The following is a 25,114-nucleotide window of genomic DNA, read 5'->3' as shown; positions in this document are numbered from 1 at the left end:
ATATGTATTGTGCTGTATGTTTGTATGTATGTTTGTGTGTGCAGTATCAGTGGGTCATATGTATTGTGCTGTATGTTTGTATGTATGTTTGTGTGTGCAGTATCAGTGGGTCATATGTATTGTGCTGTATGTTTGTATGTATGTTTGTGTGTGCAGTATCAGTGGGTCATATGTATTGTGCTGTATGTTTGTATGTATGTTTGTGTGTGCAGTATCAGTGGGTCATATGTATTGTACTGTATGTTTGTATGTATGTTTGTGTGTGCAGTATCAGTGGGTCATATGTATTGTACTGTATGTTTGTATGTATGTTTGTGTGTGCAGTATCAGTGGGTCATATGTATTGTACTGTATGTTTGTATGTATGTTTGTGTGTGCAGTATCAGTGGGTCATGTGTATTGTTCTGTGTGTGTGTGTGTGCAATATTAGGCAACATGCACATTAACATGGGGGCATTTTGCAGGCCACAAACAATGGGCTTTGTCCCATTGTCTACAACCCATCTGATAACGGTGGGGTGAGTGGTACTCTTCTTGTAAATGTCCATAGTAAATGACTGTGCGGGATACAAAGACAGCAGGTCTTACTCCTGTCGTCTTTGCATGTATGAGGAGGTTCTGCAGAAGCTGAGGCTTGTGTGTAACAGTGTCTCTCCATGCTGTACTAAGACACCACTGGACGGAAACAATGGTAATTCCCTGTAAGATAAAAACTAGATAATTTATACTGGAGCTTGTGATGCATCTTTCTTCTGCGCAGGCCTGATAGCTGCCCCTCTCTCATCATCAGGTGGGAAGAAGACAGATCCAGTCATGCACATTAAAAAGAAGCCAGAGTGCTGGACGAGATGTTATGGATTGCAAGCTCGCATGTAAATTCTTTAGTTTTTATTTTACAGCAAATTACCATTGTTTCAGTCCAGTTGTGGCTTAGTACAGCAGTACTAGTCAGCGTCCCTTTAAACATATTGTACGGCTCTCGCCAAATTATATTTTAAAATATGTGGCGCTTATGGCTCTCTCAGCCAAAAAGGTTCCTGACCCCTGCTATAAACTGTGAAGAAGACCTGGAATAGGTGACGGCACTCGGGAGCGCCAAGTGTCAGACCACCGGGGGATAAGCACAAAGAAAATGGCGCAACCCTAGTGTGATAATGTCACGTAAAAAGGTGTATGTGATCAGAATTTATGATGTGACTCCCACCTGGATCTAGATGAGAATGAGCCTTGAATCAAATGGTGGCAGCCAGTGTAACCAATAGTCTCACTCCAGCAGACCCAGGAATCCACGTCGGTGAGGGGAATTATGTGTAGACCCCTACGGGAAGGGGATGATGGAGGACTGGCGCTCAGATATTTCAATAAGATGACAGGAGCCCTTTATTATAATAATACTAGCGAAGCGACACGCTGCAGCTCCGAACCGGAGATTCGTCATGAGTGCTACTATTGAGAGTACTGCTAGTACATGTAGACCCGAGGGGAAAGATCAACTTGCTGAACTCTCAGTACGGATCGCGTACTGCCAAAATTGGGCAAAAAGCGAAGAGCCTTCAAAGAGTATACATCGTGGGAGACGGCACTGGCTCTGCAGGACAGGGTGATGAATGCAGGAGGACTTCACCTGTGAAGTCCCCTGTGAAGTCCTCCTGCATTCATCACCCTGTCCTGCAGAGCCAGGGGAATACTGCTACTTCCGCAGCCGCTCGTGCCATCTCCCGCGATGTATACTCTTTGAAGGCTCCTAGTGTTATTACAATAATAGTCTCCGTTGCCGGAAGAGGCTCCTGTCATCTTAGTGAAATATCTGAGCGCCAGGTCCTCCACCATCCCCTTCTCGTCTACACTCTATAAACTGTGCACCAGTAGACTAGTTATGTAATCCTGCAAGGTCAGACGTATCCGTTTTACATAAACCACAATAGAGTTTGGGAGACAGATCCCATAAGTTCAATGTTTACTTTGTGCTGGGAGCGTCATCTATACTATGCACTACCATTCTTTTTAATGTTATGGCTGCCATTTAGGAAATTCATATCTTTGGTGATTTTTAAGGGAACCCAAATAAATAAAACATACATACATAGATACAACAGATGATGAAATCAAAATACCTTAGGGCTGCAGATGGTTCCCACAAAACTTATACAATTGTAGTTTTAACTTGCTATATTATATCACTATGAACAAGAAAAGATGCTTACTGGTTGTTTCTTCTGTCCATTCTCTGCCTTAAAAACCAGAAGGTCGTGTATCTTCTCATTGTAAACTTCAAAATAGCTCATCTCCAAATGGAAGGAGATCTATTCAGGATAGACAGAATGAGATTATATTCCAAAGGCAAATCTCAGGCTCTAGGTAGGAGATCTAAGATATTTGGTGGTACATATGGTACTGAATAAAAGAAACATGAACTTCAGTACCTTCTGCTTCATAGTATGAATCTTGGAGAATAGGTGCTCACAAAACCTTGGGATAATTCCTAGTTCTTCACCAAAACCCATCATACTGCAATAAAGAAGAAACGTCAATTAATATACAAATTGTTCTAGAAGTGAAATAAAATGGACAGATGATACTATAGAAAGTAGTCTACCAGGTCATATACTGTCTACTAAGGCAGTATATATTGTTACACTAATGTGTCGGATTGTATTTTATATACTATGGCACCTTATATAGAAGACCCCTATTTTGAATGTACTTCCAATTAACTATAAGACAAAACTCTGGCTGAACTGGGGATAATCTGGCAGACAGGAGAACCAAGATGTTTGTGAACCGGTGAAATATTTAAAGGGTACCTAAAATGTCTTAATGAAAATTGCTTTTACTTAAATAATAATAATTAATCTATTTATCCCCCATTTATAAATGATTTATGAGGTATTTAGCTTGTTAGATCTCCCACAATCTGCAGAACAGGGGTTCACAAGTTCCCCTAATATACTCCCTTCCGGATTTCGGACACTCTGTGTGCCGATCCGGAAGTCAGTGGCACACAGGATAGAGCTTCATGCTGGGCTCCATTGACTTCTATGCGTTCTTCAATCAGTTAACAGGACGAACACCACCTGGAAATCTAAACCAAACATGGAGAAAGTGCGGTTTTCCGTTCTGCCAACTGAGGGGGTCCAATGCCATCTTTATCCCCCATAGACAATAACAGAACAGATTCCACTTACGTGTAGGATTTTCCAGAACCGGTCTGACCATAGGCAAATAAGCAGGTATTGTATCCCAGCAGGGACCACTCTAACAAAGGAGCAGCCAGCTTCTCATACACTTTTTCTTGACTTGCATAACTGGGATTAGATTTTTCAAAAGATGAAAAAGAAAAATCATAGAGAAAGTTTTGGTTTTGCCTGGAGTCTGGAAGTTGTACGATGGTCTCCTGTCCATTCATAAAGACAACCTGCGTGGCCTTCTCATTTATTTCCCTGAAGAAAAAAATTACATTTATTAAAACTGATGGAGCAACAAATTTAACTTAAAGGGAGTCTATTGGTGATAATGTTGATGGCCTATATCCTTTATCCATAAAGGAACTGTGCCTCATCTTATAGTGTATCATCAATAAGATATAATAATAAGCAATATTGGGGAATCCTTGTAGGAGCTTTTGCTCAGTCAAAAAATGGTGTCCCTGAGAGGTTCCTCCAGTGATCTGGCGGGCAAGTTCAGCCCTGACTAAAATTATACCAACATTGTCACAAACCTATGGACAGAAGTATAGAAAATTAGTTTTTTCATGCAGATTAGAAGTTAGTGCACTATGCACCCTGCTGAGAAAACCTGAGCTTTGGCTCTGGTCATAAATCACAGCCTAGTACTAACCCATACTGCCAAAGTGTAACAAGTCCAAGATTTTTATTGAATCTATCAGTTACCGCTGATGAACTGGTGGATTTTGGGTGGTAATTTATGACAGAAACCAGTGCTCAGGGCAGCTCAGCCCACGGATAGCACTGCGATATTAGTGGGTTGCTTGTGAAATTCTATACATGTCAGTACCCAGCCATTCAAAAATATATGAATAAATCTGTAGTCTAATGTGTGATGAGACTTACTTGAGTCTATGATTATTTTATTAATTTTCTGTTATTTAAAATGGTCTCTGAGCTGCTGGGTGGAGACCTCGCTGCTGTCATTTACTGCTCCCCTCCCCAAGTCTGCATAGAGCTTGTATATAATCACATCTAAATGTGAAAGAACATCATTGCCCAAATGCAACCGGCGCTCATGGAAAATCATGTAGAATATGTAGGACACTGGTTCATCGCATTTGACAAAATTATTGAAAACCTCCTTAGTCCCCCCCTTCACCTTGCAAGTTCTAAGCTTATCTATACCAGGGGGCAGTTACAAGTCCATCCCATCAGTCTCACCTAGTACTGATTAGGACCTGGATATATGGCGCAGCTCCTGCCCTTCTCATGTGACTGCATTAGAGAACTTCACACACAGACACCACGTGACTAAGATGTGGTGGCAGCAGAGATGCACAGAAGATGCTGGTGTTTATCAAGCCTGCCTAGCCATCCTTTGCACCTCCTATTAATTGACTTTAAACCAGAAAACTGCACCAAAATTTTCTCTCACTAACTTTTCCACACAAAGCCACAACTCTATTCACAAACGTGTCTTAACCCCTCAATAGGTGTGGTACTGCTTAATTCTGCCATAAACAAATTCATATATCATCCCCAATATGTTTTTTTGGGGAAAAAAGAAGAAAGTAAAAGAAGAATGTTGCCATTAACAGGATAAAGTCTTGACTAACCTGGTACTAAATGGCCTGACTCTCACCGCTACAGTCACGGCACTGGTTTCCGGCTTTTGACAATCGTCCACTGTGGCTGGATGATGGCTGCTGGTTTCATCCTTTACATTCACAGCCCTGGATGGAAGGGTGGATTCCCATGGCTTTTCAGTCTGGCCAACCATAGAATAGACCATCCTGTGGCCAGCCGGTAACGTTCCTACAGGACGTCTTGGGGTTACTGCTGGGCTCTTTGTTTCCCGTGTTGATGCTGATCTCATCAGACTGGAAGTCCCACTTTTGGGTGTTTTTTGGCTCTCTAAACTTTTTACAACTGGTGTCCTGGTGACATCTTGACCCCCATTGCGCATGGTTTTGTCTGAATCATTTCCCTTTATGTTTTTCAGATTTTGAAGCTTTAGGTAAGACGGGGATCCATTCACCTGCGGACTTCCAGCTCTATGGACAGTGAAAGGAGATTTAGAATGGACTGGTTTTCCAGTAACACTGGTCTGTTTATTTCTTACGTCGGCCTGACTAGAGGAATCATTGTTGGTTGTCGCTTGGGTTGTCTTGCCTTTGTCGGATGACTTTGTAGATTTATCAGCATCATCATTTTCAATAGATCCAGTTCTAGGCCGTCTTTGTAGAGTCAGACGCTTTTCCGGGTTGTGACTGACTTCCTGGACCTGAGCTGACTGCTCCACTTGAGGAGAACTCTTCACTATCGTCTCTCTCCTCTGCAGCTTCAGGTCTATAGGAGATCGGACATTCTTACATGCAGAAATGACATATGTCCGGTTGATTTCTTTGATATTTGCAGGACACCGAATTTTATGTGACATTTCTGTCGTTTTTTAAGGCCACTTACTAGGAAAACAAACTTTTAATGGCAACATTTGTTATCAAGATATAATCAAGGTCTTTAAGAAGGTGAATGTGTCTTCACACGGTGCAGCGAAAATTTCACTTGAAATCCTTGTGAGTGCATCATTCTGAAAGGGAAAAAAGTTACAATTACTTAGATATCAGAAGAATGTGATTCATTGGTTTTGTGAAGGCAGGCAAGTAAACAGTAGTGATAGACGCCGAGAATAGATCAGCGCGTCATTCTGTATCCTTGTAATAGTATGTAAAATCAAGCCAAGTGCTCTGAGCCAGAGGTCATTGCATCCATAGAGCAGCTGTCGCCTCTTACCCCTTACTATGCACAGGGAGAAATTTTTCAATAAGCAGCAGGCAGACAGGGAGCCTCCTGCTCAGGGATAGAAGAACCCTCCAGTAATGCTACAATATTAGAAGCATGATGGAAAGAACCCTTCTGTCCATGGAAGTCTATTATAACTTATGGTATACAGAAAGCATTCCATTTGCCATTAGTATTTAATTTCTGTTATTCTCTTAAGCCCAATTCACACCTGCATTGCGACTATTAACTTCCAAGCCTAAAACAACAACTATAATGGAAGTCTTATGAATCTGTCAAAATGTCCATTGATTCCCATGATTTAATAGTGATATTTTTTTTTTTATTTATATAGCAACATATTCTGCATTGCTTTACAGATCATGTATGTATAGTGGTTCCGTTAGTATCTGTTTGCATTACTCCCCCAAGGCTTCCTTCTACTTCTCCACTCAGATAACTAAACCTAATGGAAGTGGTGCAAATGGACATCAATATGGAAGCCATTAATATTAGGTTTCTTATAATCTTCTGCCGCTAAACCAATAATAACAGAGGTAAGGTGTGTGAACTGGGTCTTACAACAGCAGAAATCACTAGAGGACATGTGCAGCGGGCCTCTACAGTGTCTGCTAGGTACTGCTGATGTTCACAAAGTGTGATAAATCCGACGCCATGTAGAAACAATCCTGGACATGTGAACAGAACCCTACCAGTGGTTGATAAAATTGATAAAATTGCAATCATTTTCTGGTATATATTTCAGTGAGGAAATACTATCCAGGTAGTACAGTACTTAAAGGCTTTGTCTGATGACAAGTGACATACATGCACACCTGGCCGCTGCATCCACAGTGATGTCATGATCCTGTGTGATCAGCGATTGGCTGATGTGGACACGTGCCGGTGTGTGGCCTATCATCATTGCACAGAGCTCTGGATTGGACATGGGAGTATTTTTATCACATTCCTGACAACCATTTGACCATTTCATATATCACATGACCTGCTCAGGCTGTCAGTGATAGAGACCTGGTCATGGAGCTACTGAAGGTTTATTTATGGAAGATTCATGGGTCAGTGGACATCACACAAGGCAGACAGGTCCTCCACATCTCCTTTAAGATGGGATAGCCCTTTAAGATAAAAACAAAATGCAGATCTCCCGGTGTGACATCTCCCAGTCCTGCCACACACAGCGATACCTATAAACATCATCGCCTACCCTACCAGCGCCCACAACCAGCACACACACTGCAGCACCGGAGCGGGGTTACCTGCGTACATCAGCAGCCGCATTCTTCCAGCTTCTTCCGTTTGCCAGCTAGCCTCTGTATTCGAATTCCCCTCCTTGCACCCGATTGGTGGAATGGCTGATACGTCTAGCTGGGACATAGAAGGAAGTAGAGTGTGCGGCGGCCATCTTTGTTGAGGGCATTCTGCCCAATGTTTTAGAAGCGATATGATGTAGTCAGCCACTACTACTACAGTGCTATTATAGTACTGCACGGGCCGTGTCAGATATTATCATATTATCAGCTGTTATAAAATAACACATGTTTATAAGAACATTACTTATTACTATATATATAACACGAATAAGAATGTTACTCAGTTCTTAAAAGGAATTTTCTAACCAGACACTATAGGGCAGGCTTGTCAATAACTTTGCCGTCTACTGGCTGGAGGCCTTTATGGAGAAATTTGTGTCACATGTTATTCATAGAAAGGGAAAACTGTTATTTCTACTGAGGCTCCTTTAGGCCGCACTAGTGGCGTTTGCGTTGTATTTTGAAACGCAAAGGCTTCACCTGTTATCATATGTTGTTGAGTTGCGTTTCAATGATGTGAACGTGGCCTTCGGCTTCATAACTTGCCACGCGTCACCCTGCAAATAACTTTACTATTTTAATGGCGTCACAATATAACTAGAAGTCACAGTCACAATGTCCTTGTGGACACAATGCAACGCCATTCACGTACAATAGTTACACCAGTGATAGGTTGTTGGGGATCATGTGCCTCAGATGTGACAAATCCATCTTAAATCTCAATCCTATGGTGGCTCAACACTGCGAACAAATGAAACACATCACACCACAGTCGCTGCACAGCAAGGGTACCATTCTGTACCAGTAGATGCTCAAAGGAAAGTTGTCACTACCTTAAAGGAAATCTACCATTAAAATCCTGATAAACCAAGTTATTCATTGATCCAGGCACTGTGAGTTTGGTAATCTTCTTATATTTGTTATCCATGGCCTCCTTCCTTCTAAAATCAACTTGTAAAATTATGCTTATTACCCAAAAGGGGAATTACCAGATCACCTCAATGCTGTAGCTTCACAGGTTGTTATAATGAGCACAACAGGTCTCCCCTCCCCCTACACTTCCTGCTGCTGCTAAAAATAACATGGAGAAGGGAGAGAGCAGGGGGTGGGGCGAGACATGTTGTGTTCATTAATAATTTTTTTGTTTCTGCTTTTCACTACGATCATTCCACAAATCATTATTTAGATTTTATTTATTTTTTATTTTATAGTGGGACCATTTAAATTTAATATTCTGTGCCATGGGAAAAAAATCCAAATGTTGTGGAATTGGCCAAAAAACAGAGTGGCATATTATTATATATAATTATATTATTATATTCTGCTTTATTTTTACAGTTTACAATGTGCAGTTGAGAGGACACCTCTCCTTTATTCTTTGGATCAGTCCGAACGGCGCACTGAGATATATATTTTATATAGGCTAGTTATGTCTTAATACCGTTAGAAAAATGTTAAAACCTTGCATTAAAAAATGCCTTGTGACGTCATATTCTTACAAACGTAATTTTTGTATACTTCAGTGCATAGAGCTGTGTACAGGTGTCATTGTTTGTGGGATGCGTTGATGTCTTCATTGATACCATTTTGCCAACTGTACAACTTTAGATCACTTTTTATTTCAATTTTTATTGGAAGCAAAATGAGTTAAAAGTGTGGATTCGGACATTAAGGCGCTATTTTCTGTTACGGGTTTGACACCATAATTGTTTTTATATTTTAGTAAATCTGACATTTTGAGACTCGGAGACACCTAATTTGTTTATGCTTTGTTTCAGATTTTTCATTTTCTTTGAAAACTTTTTTTTACTGTTATTTCAGCCCCCCTAGGGTACTTGGACCCCACAGGATCTAAATCAGTTACACAATATACTGCTTATCAGACTGTAATATAGAAATCCTTTAATAGGCTTCAAGCTGTCATTACTGCTGTCAAGCTGTCATGAAGTTAAAGATTGCGGGCCCAGCAGGAGACCTGCCAGGTGCTGTGGCCCGATTCAACCGTGGCACTAACAGGTTAACTACTGCAATTGTTTCCAGCACCAGCCCAGTTGCCCCCAGGATGTACACAAAATGGCAAATCTTGAACCATACTTTTTTTTTTTAAGCCATCCACTGTTCTGGGCAAAAAGGGCAATAGTTTATTCAGTTGGGTTGTTACAGACGCACTATCGTCTATTTTTTTTTATAGTTTTTAAAATTATTATTTTACCTTAAAAATGCATTTAGTACAGTAAACTGGAAATTGAATTGCAGATTTCATTTTCTACATGTCATTAATATTTTTATTACTTTTTTTTTCCACTGTGGGACCTTTAAGTTCTTGTATAATACACTCCAGTACTTGTATACACAGATCAGACACCTTATCTGAGTCGAGGGGGTGCGCTTCTATAGCAAGGCCACCAGTTGCTGTAGACGCTATCCCTGGATAGCTTTGCAGGGATAGGGAAAAGATGAGAGAGGGTGCCCCCTGCAATGCATCTAGCAGGTTAAACAACCAGGATCAGATCTCCCTCCGATCTATACTGTTAGAGCAGGTGCCCGACTTTCACAAGACGTCTGAACTTTGCCCCACTTAGGTTATGCAAGTACATTTTACAAAAGCAGCCTAAAATAAGTAGCTGAGATTGAAGTAGCTATTGCCCCCACCACTGTGCACAGCTTGTGTGGTACAGTCCACAGAGAAAGTGCTGGTGAATGTAATAGGCAGCACACATACTGTATCTTCATAGACTCAAGTATAGAAAGTGTACAAGAAGCTACTTTAATATACAGCAATAGAAAAATATAAACAAACTACAGAGGCTGACCTATGCAACACCATGATTAACTTTAGTTTGTGAAGTGTCTAGTGAATACACAACTGATAGCATTGTTGACTGCTGTTCTTCCCATCAAACAGGTGGGATTCGCATGGCTATAATATATCAGTACAGGCGGTCCCCCAATTAAGGACACCTGATTTACAGACAACCCCCAGTTACAGACGGACCCCTCTGCCCCCTGTGACCTCTGTGGTGAACTTCCAGGCCGCAATGATCAGCTGTAAGGCGTCTAATGAGGCTTTATTGATGATCCTTGGTCCCATTATAGCAATAAATTTAGAAATCCCATTGTCACTGGGTGGGAAAAAAAAAAAATTTAGTCTAGAGCTACAATTATAAAATATACAGTTCCGACTTACATACAAATTCAACTTTAGTACAAACCCAAAGAACCTATGTTGTAGGTAACCCAGGGACTGCCTGTATTAGGACAGTTAGGACTGTTTTGCAGTCTAACAATCATAACCATGAGTCCAAACTAGTAGCATCAAAGAGATCTTAAAAAGGAACCTGTCATATTTTCACATATACAGCTATTGACCCTATTAACTACCTATTAAGGTAGCCTTTTTTTTAGTTAAAATTGTTTCCTATTCATCCCAATAAATCAACTTTATATTATTTTCCCTGGCATCAGAGAGGCGTGTCCTACTCAGCCAGCCCCTCCCATCTACTCCTCCCATGTCTCTTCTCATCATGTGACCAGAGTGACATCATCACAGGTTCTGTAGACTCCAAACATTAAAAAACTGGACACCATATATGTATGTATCTGATTACATAAAATCACAACATCCCTCCATGGACTTCTACTCCTTTCCATCCTCCATGGAGGCTGCTCTGATTTCAAACTGATTATTGTAACATTGCAGCCATGGGAAAAGAACCGTTTTAGGTATAACTGCTTTTTAATTATACTTTTAATGAAGCTTTTATTTGCATGACTGGTTCTCTCCCTGAAGATATTAAAATATACAATTGATGGTTATTTCGGTCCTTGTGATGTTGTGCACAGAGACGTAATTTTTATTTGTTTATTTTTTTCATACTTCCTGCTTTGGTCAGACAAGTATGTATATAAAGTGTTTTAATAGGTTTTTTTGCAGATAACTTTTTGCACAAAACAATAATGAAATTAAATTCTAAAACTTTTTTCATTCATCAGTCAGAAACTCTCAATAATGAGAGAATCTTTTATGTTCCAGAGAAATTAAAAATATCCCAAAATCATGAAAAAACAAAAGAAATCCCTTTATATACAAGTCACAGAGTGTTTGGATTGAGTCACTTGCGAGGTTTCCGTTTGTCATGTTTGCGGATGAGGTCAAGGATCTGGTCTCCTGTGACTAACTTGTTTTGGTCATGATGTTTTCTCTGTTCTACCCTCTTCTGCTCCAGGAGATACGGCGAGTTTACCAACTGTGGGGGGAGCAGTGAACCTGTTGGCTGCACTCTCTTCACAAGATCCCAAAAGAGGTTTTTGTTGTTTTTATTAACAAACGTTATTGCAGTTCCTCGATGACCCAGTCTTCCGGCCCTTCCAATCTTGAAAAAAAAAAAAAAAAAACACAGGACAGGTTACACACAGCATACATAGAAATTGACTAGACGAGCAGGTTTAGAAATGTTATTTATTTTTTGGGATGACCTGTGTGTCTAACCATTAAAATGACCTCCAAGCTAAACTTATTGAGTTCAGTGAGTCTTTTGTTGTTTGTCAATAAAATTCAATAAAAGAATAAAAAGCTGAATACATTTGACAAAAATGATGAAGACTCTTGGATTCTTGAATATTCTCATTGAAGAGGTACAGTGCACAATAACAATGTAATATTATAGCGGACAATGTCTGGTTACATGACATCACTATGTGTGTCACAAAGAATATGCCTTCAAAAAGTTAATATAACTAAAGAAAGAGAAAGTTTCACAAAATACATTCAGTGGATACGGAAAACCTCTTTCAACCTCAAACTGGATTAAAGGTTCACCTTCCAACAAGATAATGACCCAAAGCACACAGATAAAATAATAAGGCAGTGGCTTCACAACATCTCTGTGACCATTCCTGACTGGCCCAACCAAACCCCGGACCTAAACCCAATTGAGCATCTCTGGAGAGACTTGAAAATGGCTTCCACCAACATTCACCATCCAACCTGAAAGTACAGGAGAGGATTTGCAAAGAAGAACGTCAGAGGATCCCCAAATCCAGGTGTGAAAAACTTGTTGCATCATTCCCAAGAAGACTCATGGTCGCTGTTAAGGAGATCGCACTAGTCTTGGACGCCATGTTGCGTACTGTCAAACATTTTAAATACTCAGCATTCATTTCACATAACTTGTCTAGTGAAAACTAAAGTTTGGGTGGGGTTTCTATTCAAACAAAGTAAATACCAAAAACTAGACAAAAAGAGGGAAATCCATGCCAATAATGAACTTGTAAAATAGAGAAACTTTATTGATAACAAATTAATTCTTTAAAATGTACTAAAACACCAGGTACTGTGGTCCACGGGATCTCCCTTTCACAGATTTTTATCCTTGTTTGGGTCTGATACTTTTTTCAAATAACTGCATGTTTATTTGTAGTATTTATCTGCTTAACTTCTGTGTCTGGGTATGAGTTTTTGTTATGTGGTGCAGTACACATTACTGCCATTAGGAGCAGTGCTCCCTTTGTACTATTCTATATACAGCTGTGTAGCCTTACCTGGGTTGTTCATACATTGTCTCTCCTGGAACTTTTTAGTACATTTTAAAGAATTAATTTGTTATTAATAAAGTTTCTCTATTTTACAAGTTCATTATTGGCATGGATTTCCCTCTTTTTGTCTAGTTTTTGGTATTTATTCAATGGTTGTGGGGCCACCTCTGACCACTCTGGCATAGTGGAGTTACCGTTATGATTAGGTCTTAGGTGACCTCTGTTATTGTTAGTACTGTTGATCGTTGTTGTGTTGTTCTGTTATTTTGAGTTCAAACAAAGTAAGATAGAAAACACAAAGACTTAGCGCTCGCTAGCACCACCTGGAGGAAGGTATTCAGGGGAGCACCTGGGCATTTTGTTTGTGTGAAGGCAGCCAATGGTTCTACATTCCTTTGTGTCCTTCTATCCAATAGTGTTTCATTTCTGGGGTCAAATACCCATAGTATTGCCAGCTTGTGTACTTGCACTCCCTATGCAAAATGATTTTCTACATAAGTGTTTCAGTGCCAAAAATAAAGTAGTCTTGTCTTGAGCTAATCTTCAATAAGGACAGTGTGTCTTTTCTGTGTTACTCCACTCCAGCGCTGTAAACAAAGACTCATATAATTCGAAAATCACCTTGCAAAGCTGACGGGGACTGTTAAAGCCTTGTGTCTCCAAAGACCCTTATGGTCATCTTTAACATTGCACCGACTCAGAAGCAGTTTCTACTCAATACTGAGCAAAGGGTCTGAATACTTATGACCTAGTCATATTTCAGTTTTTCTTATTTAATAAATTAGCAAAAATATGTACATTTCTGATTTCTTTTTCTCTCAAGATGGAGTGCAGAGTGTACATTAATATATATATATATATATATATATTGGCTTACCAATTGGCTGATAGTTAGTGATATAGATAGTTTCTACATATGACCGGTCAATTTATTGACCTTTATTTACTAAAGGCAGGTATACAACATATTCCACGGACATGTCAGATATCCTTACCTGGTGGACGTATTCATCCATGCTTGATGGCATATCAAAATTAACAACCAGTTTCACATGTACTAAATCCAAACCTCTGCCTAGGACACCAGTGCTAACAACAACATCATATTGACCTTGCAATAATCCCTGTAAAAAAAAAAAAAATGTTAGAAATTATGAAATTTCAAAGCTCTAACTTGTTTTATGCCTTTTGCTCATTAAAATGTTGTATCTTATAACATGTGTAGCCGTGCACAATACACCTCACATCACTGTGCATGATCAGTACATTTTATATAAATTAAAATGTAAAATAAAACCACAGTTACGGGGGGATAATGAGGCCTAAACTAATCCGACATATTTTAAGGAGTTGTCCCATAAATATGTCCTATAAAAAGTGTACAGGATATGTTAAATTCCTGATAGCCGACGGTTCATCCTCTGGGACCATCAGCAGCTAAGAATGACAAGTCTCCCATGTGCGTGGTATTTAATTCTATGGGACTGGAAGATCCGGATACAGGTAAATCATTGCTCTAAGTATATGGAGTTATTGCACACCTAGTGAGTTGAACAACTGGACACTCTACAATCTGACACTTATCCCACTGCTGCAAGGCTGCTACAGGAGGAGTTTCACTCTGTAGCAGTTGCACAGAAGTGATGAACACTTATAGCCCTTTTAGCATTGCACACCATTTTTTGAAATCCCAAACAACCCCATTAAGGGATGTTCTCATCACTTCAACTCTCTAACTTTTCTCCTAACCTGACTTTTCCCAGAATCCCCCTAGTGGAGCATTCATGGCTATAAGACTCCTGACGCCTACATGGTTGCCTTAATTGGCAATCTCTGGAAGGAGAGCTTCACAAGCCTCTCACCCAGCCAAACCATTCCCTACACTGTACTGAAGAGACCCACTCAGGTGCAGTCTACAGTTGGGGAGTCTGTTCCTTCTGGAACAGATATACTGGTTTGGTTTTAATCAAGCATCCTGTCATAAGGCGTCTTGTAGGTGCTGCTTGATGTCAAGGGAGCTGCCTTACAAGGTAACTAAAAGAGACGTGGTTTTCCTTATCCCAAATTATTTTCCCAGAATCCTCCTAGTGGAGCATCCACTAGCCTACACGGTGGCCTTAATTGGCAGTCTCCGGAAGGAGAACTCTTTCTTCCCGACTCCTGACCTGGTAACAGACAACTCCTTATGGTGCCGAAATGACAATACCCCTTAACCATCTCAAATTATTTTACCTGTAGTATCTTAGTCCGTTCTGACTGGGACTTGTCTGAATGAATTGCAACACATTCTAATTCCATGATCTTATGAATAGCTTCACAGAGGAGATCTGCCCCTAGCCGGCAATCCACAAACACCAGTACAGGGGGCTGGAAAAGCTTTGAGTCCTGTGGAGAGGATAGCTTGATGTAAGGCAAGGTTATTTCTAGACATGTATAGGATGGTTCACAGAGAAAATGGTAATAAATGTATGTGAAGATACTTGTGGACAGGCCATAATTCTCTATGTTGGGAATACTTCTTTATAGAGAATATTTCATAAAGCAGTAATCTTGTGTGAAGCTTTAAATTGCAGTTATATCTCAGCTGGACATGATCCAGCACAACTTCAACAAGCAGACAGTATGTAATGCTTACATTCAGGATTTCAAATAGCTTCTTCTTTTTGGAAGGCTCCTCCACCCAAAGAACAATCTGCCGAACATTAGAGCATGGCTGGTTCTTCTCGCCAACAGTTATCCGCACCGGATCCCTTAAAAGCTGACTGGAAAAACTTTCAATGCTTTCAGGAATAGTGGCTGACACCAGCACTGTCTGGCGATCTTGAGGGGTGTTCTCCAAAATCTCAAGTACTTGTTGTTGAAACCCCATCTTCAACATTGTATCTGCCTGCAAAATACAGGTCACTAATTTAAGACAATTTTAACTTATTTGTACATCTTGCAGCTCCTTAAAGAAAACCTTCCACTAGGATGAAGGACTATAAACAAAGCACCCTGCCCTACTAAAGTGTCAGTGTGCTCGGTTTATAATCCTTCATCCTGGTGGCAGATGTCCTTTAACTCATTCCAGGCCGCCCACTGAAAATTTAGATGGTAGCTCCAGGTTCCTAAAATCTGCGCCATTGTGTATTGGGGGCTCAGGCTTTAGGAGGTTGCTCTGGCGATTTAATTGAAAAAGTTAAAAACAAAACATACAAAAAAACCTGACAAATTGTTTCTGGTCCTGAAGATGCAAATACACCCTGAGCCTGAACTGGTACAAGGTGATTTCTTGGCATTACTGTAACTATGCAATTACTGACAGTATACAGACCCACACAGTAGAGGGGGGGTTGCAAAAGCAAATGCGAAAACATTATAAATTTCACTTACCTCATCCAGTATGAGGATTTTCAACTCTCCAAGATTTACCGAATTTTGACTTATAATTTCTATTAGTCTTCCTGGAGTTGCAATAATAACCTAAAAGAAAGTGCGAATCTTTTCAATACAAATGTGTAATACATTTCCAACTTAGTCTGGACAAGTTATGGAATAACTTCCAGTGGAGTGAACAACAGCCAATTACATATGAGCCACACATACAGCCCTAGGACCACAGATCTTTCTCATTTAATCCACTGCTATTCCTTCCCTTCTTTTACAGACTGACAGATGTTCTTGTATGAGACACTTTTCAGGTAAAAAAAAAAGGGGGGGAGCAAAATCACTTCACTAATCTTCCCATAGAGCTGAGTGGAGGGTGTATGGATTCAAGAAATTTCTATAAACCACTTGCCCCTTTTTCTACAAGGTCAGATCCTTATCTTACCAAGGACCCTAACAGAAAGTTCCCGGGTAACATAAAGAATAGATTCTGAAGGTTGAATCTGAATGTAAGTCGGGATATAATAAATTTTCTAAGTGTAACTCCAGACAAATATTTTTGTGCCTGTGACAAATGGATTTTCTAAATTTTCGGTTGTCAAGGGAACAAGTTTGAGCTATAAAGCTTCATTACAGTACAGTAAATTACCAGCATCCAGAGAGCCTCAAAAGAGGTCACAGTGGGCAGACAGGTCAGTCTGTAACTAGAAGTCTGTAAGTTGGGTGTCCTCAAGTCTGGGACTACCTGTAGTTAATTTAGTATCCCAATAGTGACCTGAATGACCCACGTTTTTATAAAACTATACTGAATTAAATGGAAAATATACACCTCTGCATTCAGTCTCCCATCTTCAGTCTTAAACTTACATAATAGTTCCCAAAAGGAAGATCTTGATACTCAAATGTATAAACCTAATAACGAACTAAAAGTTTCTAGGATACAGACACAAGTATTAAGATTACCTGTACATTTTGCCTCAGTCGGTGCAGTTGTGGTGGTAGTGGCATCCCACCTACAAGTAGAGCAGTCTTCATTTGGGGTAGTTTAAACATCAGTTCCTGTGCCTGTTTCTCTATCTGTATGGCAAGCTCTCGCGTGGGTGTAAGGATAAGCGCTGCAGGGGCATCTTTCTAGATACAGAAGAGGTTAATGAAAATGTCCTGGTATCTACATGCATAGTCCCATTCTTTACATGGAAGGCTTAACAAGCTGCCAAAAACTTACAATTCATCTGACCACCTATCATAAGAATAAGTTATTTTTAAAACTCCCTTTAAGACCCTTTAAGATGAGTGGAACAATGTGAACTGCATAGGATACTTCAATTACTGTATAAGTGCCATAAGTGTATAAAGTGACACAAGAACAGGCAATTTCACCAATTGAAAAAAAAACCTATAAATATGCATAAACTTTCCTCCTCTCTCCCTCTGTCCAAGAGTTGCAGCCACTAAGTCTCTCTGCTGCCCAGTTAAAGTCATGTCACAGCAGCGTATACACTCAGTACAGACTCCCGATGTTCAGGTCATGTCGCGCCTGAGGGCTGGTGCAGTAAAGAGTCCTGCCTGTACACATGGCCTATGCCATGCTCTAGCCTGCAACCTCTCCCAAGTATTACTTGTGGTGGTTACAAGTACAACCCCTTAAATAATGCCACTCAACAATCAAGCTTGTTTAACCCCTTCCCGACATTTGACGTAATAGTACTGCATGGCGGGAGGTGCGTTCCCGCAAAATGCAGTACTATTACGTCATGCTTCTGGCCCCGGCTCCTGAACGGAGCCGGGGCCAGAAGCTGCGGGTGTCAGCTATATATCATAGCCGACACCTGCCCCTAACACCCGCGATCGGAGATTTCTCCGATCGCGGGTGTTAACCCCTAACACGCCGCGGTCGCGCTGACCGCGGCGTGTTAGAGGCATTTAAAGTTTAAGATGAGGGAATCGGACCCCCCCCCCGCGGCGCTTACCGGGGGGGTCCGCTGCTCCGATCGCAGCCCCGGGACTGCCGGTGCCCGGGGCTGCGAGATCTTCATCCCGGTGCCGGGTCCCTGCCTCCTGGCAGGACCCGGCTGTAAGACACTGGGCATGCGCAGCATGCTCAGTGTCTTACATTACACAGTGCAATACATCTGTATTGCACTGTGTAACCTGTAAAAATGCTTGAACAAGTGATCAGAAGATCACTTGTTCAAGCTTAGATGTCAGTAACAGTAAAAAAAGTAAAAATAAATAAAGGTTTTTTTAAATAAAAATAAATAATAAAAGAAAGTGAAAGTCCCCCCAAACACCACATTTCCCTGTACACAAGTAATAAAGTATAAAAAACACTAAATCACAAAAAAACCCCACTTATTTGGTATCGCTGCGTCCGTAACAATCTGTACAATAAATCCTAATCATAATTGGAGCCCCTCGGTGAACGTGGTAAAAAAAAAAACCCCAAAAACATGCCAAAAATTTAAACTTTTTATCAAATTGCTTTACAAAAAATGTTCTAAAAAGTTATCCGAAAAAGTTACAAGCACCAAAATGATACCACTGAAAAGAACAACTTGTCACGCAAAAAATAAGCTCACAACCAGCTCCGTCAACCAAAAAATACTATAGTTATGCTGCTATAAAAATGGAAATACTAAAACAAATGCAATTTTTTCTATTCTAGTTTTCCTTCAATAAAATTGGACAAATATGAAATAAACTATATAAATGAGGTATCACCGTAATCGTAGTGATCCGTAGAATAAAGATAATATATTATTGTTATGCTACAGTGAACACCCCCCAAAAAAATGCTAAAAATCCAAAACAAGAATTGATGATTTTATTTTCCTCCACACGTAAAAAGTTAATAAAATTGCTTCAATAAGCTAAAAACCCACTAAAATTAAGTTTTTTTTACAGTGCATCTCATCTCGCAAAAAATAAGCCATTATGTGTCTAAATTGCTTAAAAAATAAATAAAGATTGTATAGCCTATTCCCAACGCACGTTGTTATAGAACGGTGCGGCGGGTAGTGACTTGCCAACACGGTTCAGACACAGTGATCGGGGCAAGACGGCGGCTGTTCCTGACGGCCATTCATCCTGCCTCATGGACCAGAAGGGTTACGTCCCCCCCACACACCCCCAGTTAATTATCGCTGCTACTGGCTCATCAATTCAGACAAGCCAATAGCAGCGAATTTACTTATGACGTCAGTAATACCGGTCACCATGTCTGTAGACACGGTGATCGGGGCAGGGTGGCGGCTGTTCCTGACAGCCACCAATTTTGCCTTGCGGTCCAGAGGGGTTTTGTTGCCCCCCTCTGTCCATGTTTGCCGCTATTGGCTGGTCGATTTGGTCCAGCCAAAAGCAGCAATATTCGTCACAATGGGCATCGCTAGGGTGAATAAGAGCAACACTTGGTGAAAATTTCCCTACGAAAAAACAAGATTTGGTACAAAAGCGCTGGCCGTGCACATTGTACAGATTACGCTGTACAACTCTTACGTGCTGTTCCAATGTGCACGTCCTGCCGTATCATTTCTCCATTTTCAAGAGAAAGATATTAGGAAACTAATATTGGGACAAGAAGGACGGGGCCCCAGTACCTCTGGTTTAGATGTTCCTGTGTTTTGCCAGGACAGCATTTTCCCGGTGAATTCTGCTGCTTCTAATGGTAGGACTCAATAAAGAGTCTGTTCCAAAAGAGAAGTTAGGATGGACACTACATACTACTAAGAGACCTGCGACAACTCCAGAGTGACAAAAGTTTAGTTGGTCCCTTGGTATATTCCACCTCCTTATACGCAACACATTCACAATTCACGCCCAACCTGTTGTGAATTAATTTCGGTAAAATGAATAATTGTAACAACTGTTAGGTTACGATGCTCCCTATAACCCTCCATTATTTCATATGGGGCGCCACATAACGGGCACTGAACGTTCCAGAAATAATTGCAATTTCCATCTCGGACTCCATTGCACATGATATTTGGAAACCACCTATATGTTCAAAATGCTCATTTCACCACGTGTATTACACTACACCACATATTACACCTTGCTATATTCCCCAAGGGGTGTACATTCAACAATTAGGGTCACTTTTCGGGTTTTCCTCTGTTTTGGTACCACTACGGCTCTCCAAATGTATCCTGACACATGTGAAGGATTTCTGTCAAATTTGGCCTCTAAAAGACAAACATCCCTCTTTTCCTCTACTGTGCGCCCATAAAGTATTTTATATGCACATGTGGGGTACTTCTACACTCGGGAGAAATAGTTTCACTCCTTTTTTGGGGTTATTTAATATATTATCCCTTGTGGCTTACAAAAATTAGGGGTAAAGTGACATTTATAGGGAAATGTTCACCTTTTTAATGATTCGGGCCTAATTGGATCATTCCCCTGTAGGGGCAAATACATATATTACACATTGCAAAATTCTCTAAGGGGTGTGTGTTCAAAAATTAGGGTCACTTTTCGGATTCTTATTTGTTTTATACCACTAGGGTTCTCCAAATGCATGTCAAACATTTCTGTCAAATTTGGCTTCTAAAAGGCAAACATTCCCCTTTCCTTTTACTGTGCGCCCATACAACATTTTATATACACATGTGGGGTACTTCTACACTTGAGAGAAATAGCTTTACACATTTTGGGGGGTTATTACATTTTTTTTATCCCTTGTGGCTATAAAAAATTAGGGGTAAAATGACCTTTATAGGAAAATTTTTTACTTTTTCCTATTTAAGTCCTAATTAAATCAAACACCTTTATGGACAAATACACATATTACACCTTGCTAAATTCTCTAAGGGGTGTGCTTTCCAAAATGGTGACACTTGTTGGGGTTCCCCTCTGTTTTGGTACCACTACGGCTCTCTAAATGCATCCTGACATATGTAAAGGATGTCTGTCAAATTTGGCTTCTAAAAGTCCAACGCCCCTCTTTCCCTTCTGAGCTTCACTGCGTACCCATACAACATTTTATTTGCATGTGTGGGGCAATTTTATACTCGGGAGAAATGCTAGTACACATTTTTTTGGGGTTGTTTCATCTTTAATGTCTTATGGGATACAAAAATTAGCCGTAAAAGTGACTTTTTTGGGAAAATGTTCATCTTTTTCCTTTTAGGGACCTATTTGAAGCAAACACCTGTAGGGGAAAATACACATATTACACCTTGCTAAATTCTCCAAAGGGTGCACTTTCCAAAATGGTGACACTTGTTGGGGTTCCCCTCTGTTTTGGTACCACTAGGGCTCTCCAAATGCATCCTGACACATGTAATGGATGATTGTCAAATCTGGCTTCTAAAAGGCCAAAGCCCCTCTTTCCCTTCTGAGCTTCACTGCGTACCCATACAACACTTTATATGCAAAAGTGGTGCAGTTCTGTGCTTAGGAGAAATAGTTCTACACATTTATGGGGGGTGTTTCATCTTTTATCCCTTGTGGCTTACAAAAATTTGGGGTAAAAGTGACTTTTTTGAGAAAATTTTCACCTTTTTTCCTTTTTGGGGCCTAATTGAATCAAACACCTGTTGGGGCAAATACACAAATTACACCTTGCTAAACTCTCCAAGGGGTGTACTTTTCAAAATGGTGTCTCTTGTTGGGGCTTTCCTCTGTTTTGGTACCATTATGGCTCTCCAAATGCATCCTGACACATGAAAACTTTTTCAGCCATATTTGCCCTCCAAAAACGAAACAACGCTCTTTCCATTCCAAGTGCCCCCCTGTGCCCGTACAGCAGGGTACAGTGACAAAAGGGGTATTGGCATACTCAGGAGGAATTGCCCTCAACATTGTAAAATGCATTTTCCTTTTTAACCCATTGTGAAGGTGCAAATTTTAGTGTTCAATGAATCTATAGTAAGATAAAATTACATTTCTCTAATTTCACTTTCATTTATCTTTCACGCTCATGAAACGCTCAAAGGGTTAACAAAATTCCCAAAGGTTGTTTTGAATATTTTGAGGGGTGTAGTTTCTAAAATGGTGTCATTTGTGGGGGTTTCCTGTCATGTGGGCCTTATAAAGTCACTTCTAACTAAATTGACCCTCCAAAAGTAGGTTTTGATGATTTTCGTGAAAATCTGAAAAATTGCACCTAAAGTTATAAGCCTCCTAACATCCTAAAAAAAGGAAAAGATGTTTGAAAAATGATGCCAAGTTAAAGCAGACATATGGAAAATGTAAGTTATCAAGTTATTTTAGTGATATGACCAACTTTCCAAAAAGTAGAAAATTTTGAATTTGGAAAACATAGTTTTTTTCAAAATTTTTGCCAAATTTCCATTTATTTCATAAATAAATACTAAACATATTGATTAAATTTCTCAACCAACATGAAGTACAATGTGTCACAAAAAAACAATTTCAAAATCAACTGGATATGTTAAAGTGTTCCAAAGTTATAACCATTTATAGTGACACAGGGCAGATTTGAAAAAATGGGCCGTGTCAGGAAGGTGAAAAGTGGCTTCAGCGTTAAGGGGTTAATGAATGATACAAGATTACTAAAGTTGCCCAAATAGGCTATTTAAGAGTCTATTTACACTTTATATGCCTGTGGATTATTTCTATTAGTGAAAATGTCATACTACTTAGATTAAAAGAGTATTTTTACTCTTCTGGAAAAAATGTAACCTCTAGCATTCACCATATATTTGTTTGTGATCATAGCAGTCAAACCTCTACCAATCATAAATTTATGTCCTTAACCACAGAGGAAAAACAACACATGACATTCTGGTGCAACAATAAAGAAAACAACAAACTCTGTAAGATTATCTGGGGGAAAAACAGCAGTATAATTTTTGCGTCAACCTCAATGTAATCTGCATAAAATACCTGTTTCATACATCTGACAACAGCAGGGAGAAGAAAAGCAGCAGTCTTGCCCGATCCTGTATCAGCACTTGCCAGGATATCTCTTCCCATTAGTCCAACAGGGATCATCTGCATCTGGACAGGAGTAGGGACGTCATATCCAGCCCGTTTCAGGTTTGTACAAAGTGTAGGAGGAAAGTTGCAATGCTCAAACTCTATTATTGGCCTGCAAACATCTTTTCCTTGTGCAGATAAGCCAAGCTGCTGTCTTAAGTTGTCGACCTGATCCTGCCCCAGCTGAGTGATAAACTCGTGCTCTACGTAGGTGTAAGTTAAGTTATTCCCCTGTAAAGTCTCGGCTGCTTGTACTGGAGGTGATAAATTCTTGATATCCTGTGGTGGAGATTCTACTGTAATATGTTCTGCAGTTATTAAAGATGATGACTGATGAGTCAATGATGGATCCTGACTCCTGGACGCTCCTGTACACTGTATTATGTCTTTAGCTTTGCACTCTAAACTGCACACATCATGCTCTGTCTGATCACAAATGTACTCTCCATATCTTCCACATACAACACAGACAGGCTCTCCCTGGAGTGGCCAGCGCTGATGTTTACTGTATGATTTGATAGGTTCATCCTCAACATCAGTGGTGGATACTAATGAAGTATTGAGAGAGGTAGCTGCTGGAAGAGGTCCAGGAGATAGAGAGGCAGAAGAGGCAGTAAGATTGGAAAATGATGAGGCATGAGTTGCATCAGCAGATGTGACAGAAGGAGAAACAAATTTTGCAGCTACTGCAGCAGTAGAAAATAGGGCATTGCTTGCATGAGAGGGTGTGGATAGCATTACAGATGGTCCAGCAGCAGGGGCAGATTGTGATGCAGGGGCAGATGGCGCTGCATGTGAATTAGGGAGAGATGGCGCTGCATGTGAATTAGGGAGAGATGGCGCTGCATGTGAATTAGGGAGAGATGGCGCTGCATGCGATTCATGGACAGATGACGCTGCATGCGATCCAGGGGAAGATGGCGCTGCATGCGATCCAGGGGAAGATGGCGCTGCATGCGATCCAGGGGAAGATGGCGCTGCATGCGATCCAGGGGAAGATGGCGCTGCATGCGATCCAGGGGAAGATGGCGCTGCATGCGATCCAGGGGAAGATGGCGCTGCATGCGATCCAGGGGAAGATGGCGCTGCATGCGATCCAGGGGAAGATGGCGCTGCATGAGATGCAGGGACAGAAGGCGCTGCATGCAAATCAGGGACAGATGGCGCTGCATGCGATCCTTTGGATGAAAATGAGCCATAGGTTGCAGTAGACAGAGGCTGTGATGAGAGATGGACATCACCGGATGATGGCGAGGATGTGTCAGGGCCGGTTAGACTAGTAGCAGGGTCAGCTGGCTGTACAAGAGAATCCACACTAGGAGCAGCAGGTGATGGGATTGGAGCGGATATAGATAGAGAACTAGTGAATGAAGCCTGACATGACAGCGCCTCCGTGCCCCTCTTCTTCCTCCCAGCTCCATCAGTTTCCTGTCGCCTCTTCACCGCTCTCGGCACAAACATAGTTCTCTAATGCCTCCAGCCGGTAACCGGCCGTCATTCCTCATAAGATGCTGATTGTTCCGGTCAGCAGAGGTCGCTGCAGTGATCATTAAGGGAAGACGAGAGAAAAGACGCACAACACTTCCGGCTCACATTGATGACGTCATGTCTCATAGCGCTTGGTGTCACACGGCAGCGCGCGGGGAGAGGAGGAGGTGAGCGCCGCTCACCCCGCCCCTCTCCATAGGAATATAAGGCGCCGTTTTCACGGGGTACGTGTGCGGCACCCTACCGGCCCCGTGCGCCCATTGCCGTCCATGGGGGACGTATATCGGCCGTATATACGTCCCCCATGCGGCAGTGTGAAATTTCCCCAAATGTGTGATTGTGGCAGCAACCTTCCAATTGCTTGGCCCTGAGCCGCACAGTGCCATGAATTCGAGCTGCTTTCTTGTTTCCCTATTATATGTTCACTATTATGTATCTTTCCTATCATTTACAACAGTCTACAAGCTGTCTATTCTAAAACTGGTGGCTGTCCAGTGGTTAGTT

The 25,114-nt window shown here is 40.9% G+C and overlaps 2 protein-coding genes across 3 annotated transcripts in view; both read right to left on the bottom strand.

Annotated features, from left to right (window-relative positions):
• The window catches only part of KIF14 (kinesin family member 14), a 35,428-nt gene extending 28,043 nt beyond the window's left edge, over window positions 1–7,385 (bottom strand). The window contains exons 1-5 of the mRNA XM_072127225.1: window positions 7,226–7,385; window positions 4,784–5,757; window positions 3,186–3,440; window positions 2,424–2,508; window positions 2,205–2,303 (exon numbers count right to left, since the gene is read on the bottom strand). Of these exons, the coding sequence (XP_071983326.1) occupies window positions 2,205–2,303; window positions 2,424–2,508; window positions 3,186–3,440; window positions 4,784–5,607 (1,263 nt within the window). The 5' untranslated portion in view covers window positions 5,608–5,757; window positions 7,226–7,385. The remainder of the gene's footprint in view (window positions 1–2,204; window positions 2,304–2,423; window positions 2,509–3,185; window positions 3,441–4,783; window positions 5,758–7,225) is intronic.
• Window positions 7,386–10,023: 2,638 nt separating this feature from the next.
• Window positions 10,024–24,748, bottom strand: DDX59 (DEAD-box helicase 59). Of its 2 annotated transcripts, none has more exons than XM_072126657.1 (7): window positions 23,030–24,748; window positions 17,144–17,311; window positions 16,187–16,276; window positions 15,450–15,701; window positions 15,047–15,199; window positions 13,810–13,938; window positions 10,024–11,652 (listed from the first exon to the last, which is right to left on the bottom strand). In XM_072126657.1, exons 1-7 carry the CDS (start codon window positions 24,581–24,583, stop codon window positions 11,392–11,394), a joined length of 2,607 nt encoding a protein of 868 aa, XP_071982758.1. In that variant the 5' UTR covers window positions 24,584–24,748; the 3' UTR covers window positions 10,024–11,391. The 2 variants fall into 2 exon arrangements, with proteins under 2 accessions (XP_071982758.1, XP_071982759.1); XM_072126658.1 differs by having other exon boundaries at window positions 17,144–17,307; window positions 23,030–23,188.
• Window positions 24,749–25,114: the final 366 nt, after the last annotated feature.

Source organism: Engystomops pustulosus, chromosome 10 (assembly GCF_040894005.1).
Source record: "Engystomops pustulosus chromosome 10, aEngPut4.maternal, whole genome shotgun sequence".
NCBI lineage: Eukaryota > Metazoa > Chordata > Amphibia > Anura > Leptodactylidae > Engystomops > Engystomops pustulosus.
The sequence above is the reverse complement of the archived record's forward strand: the minus strand, read 5'-3'. Positions and strand labels throughout refer to the sequence as shown.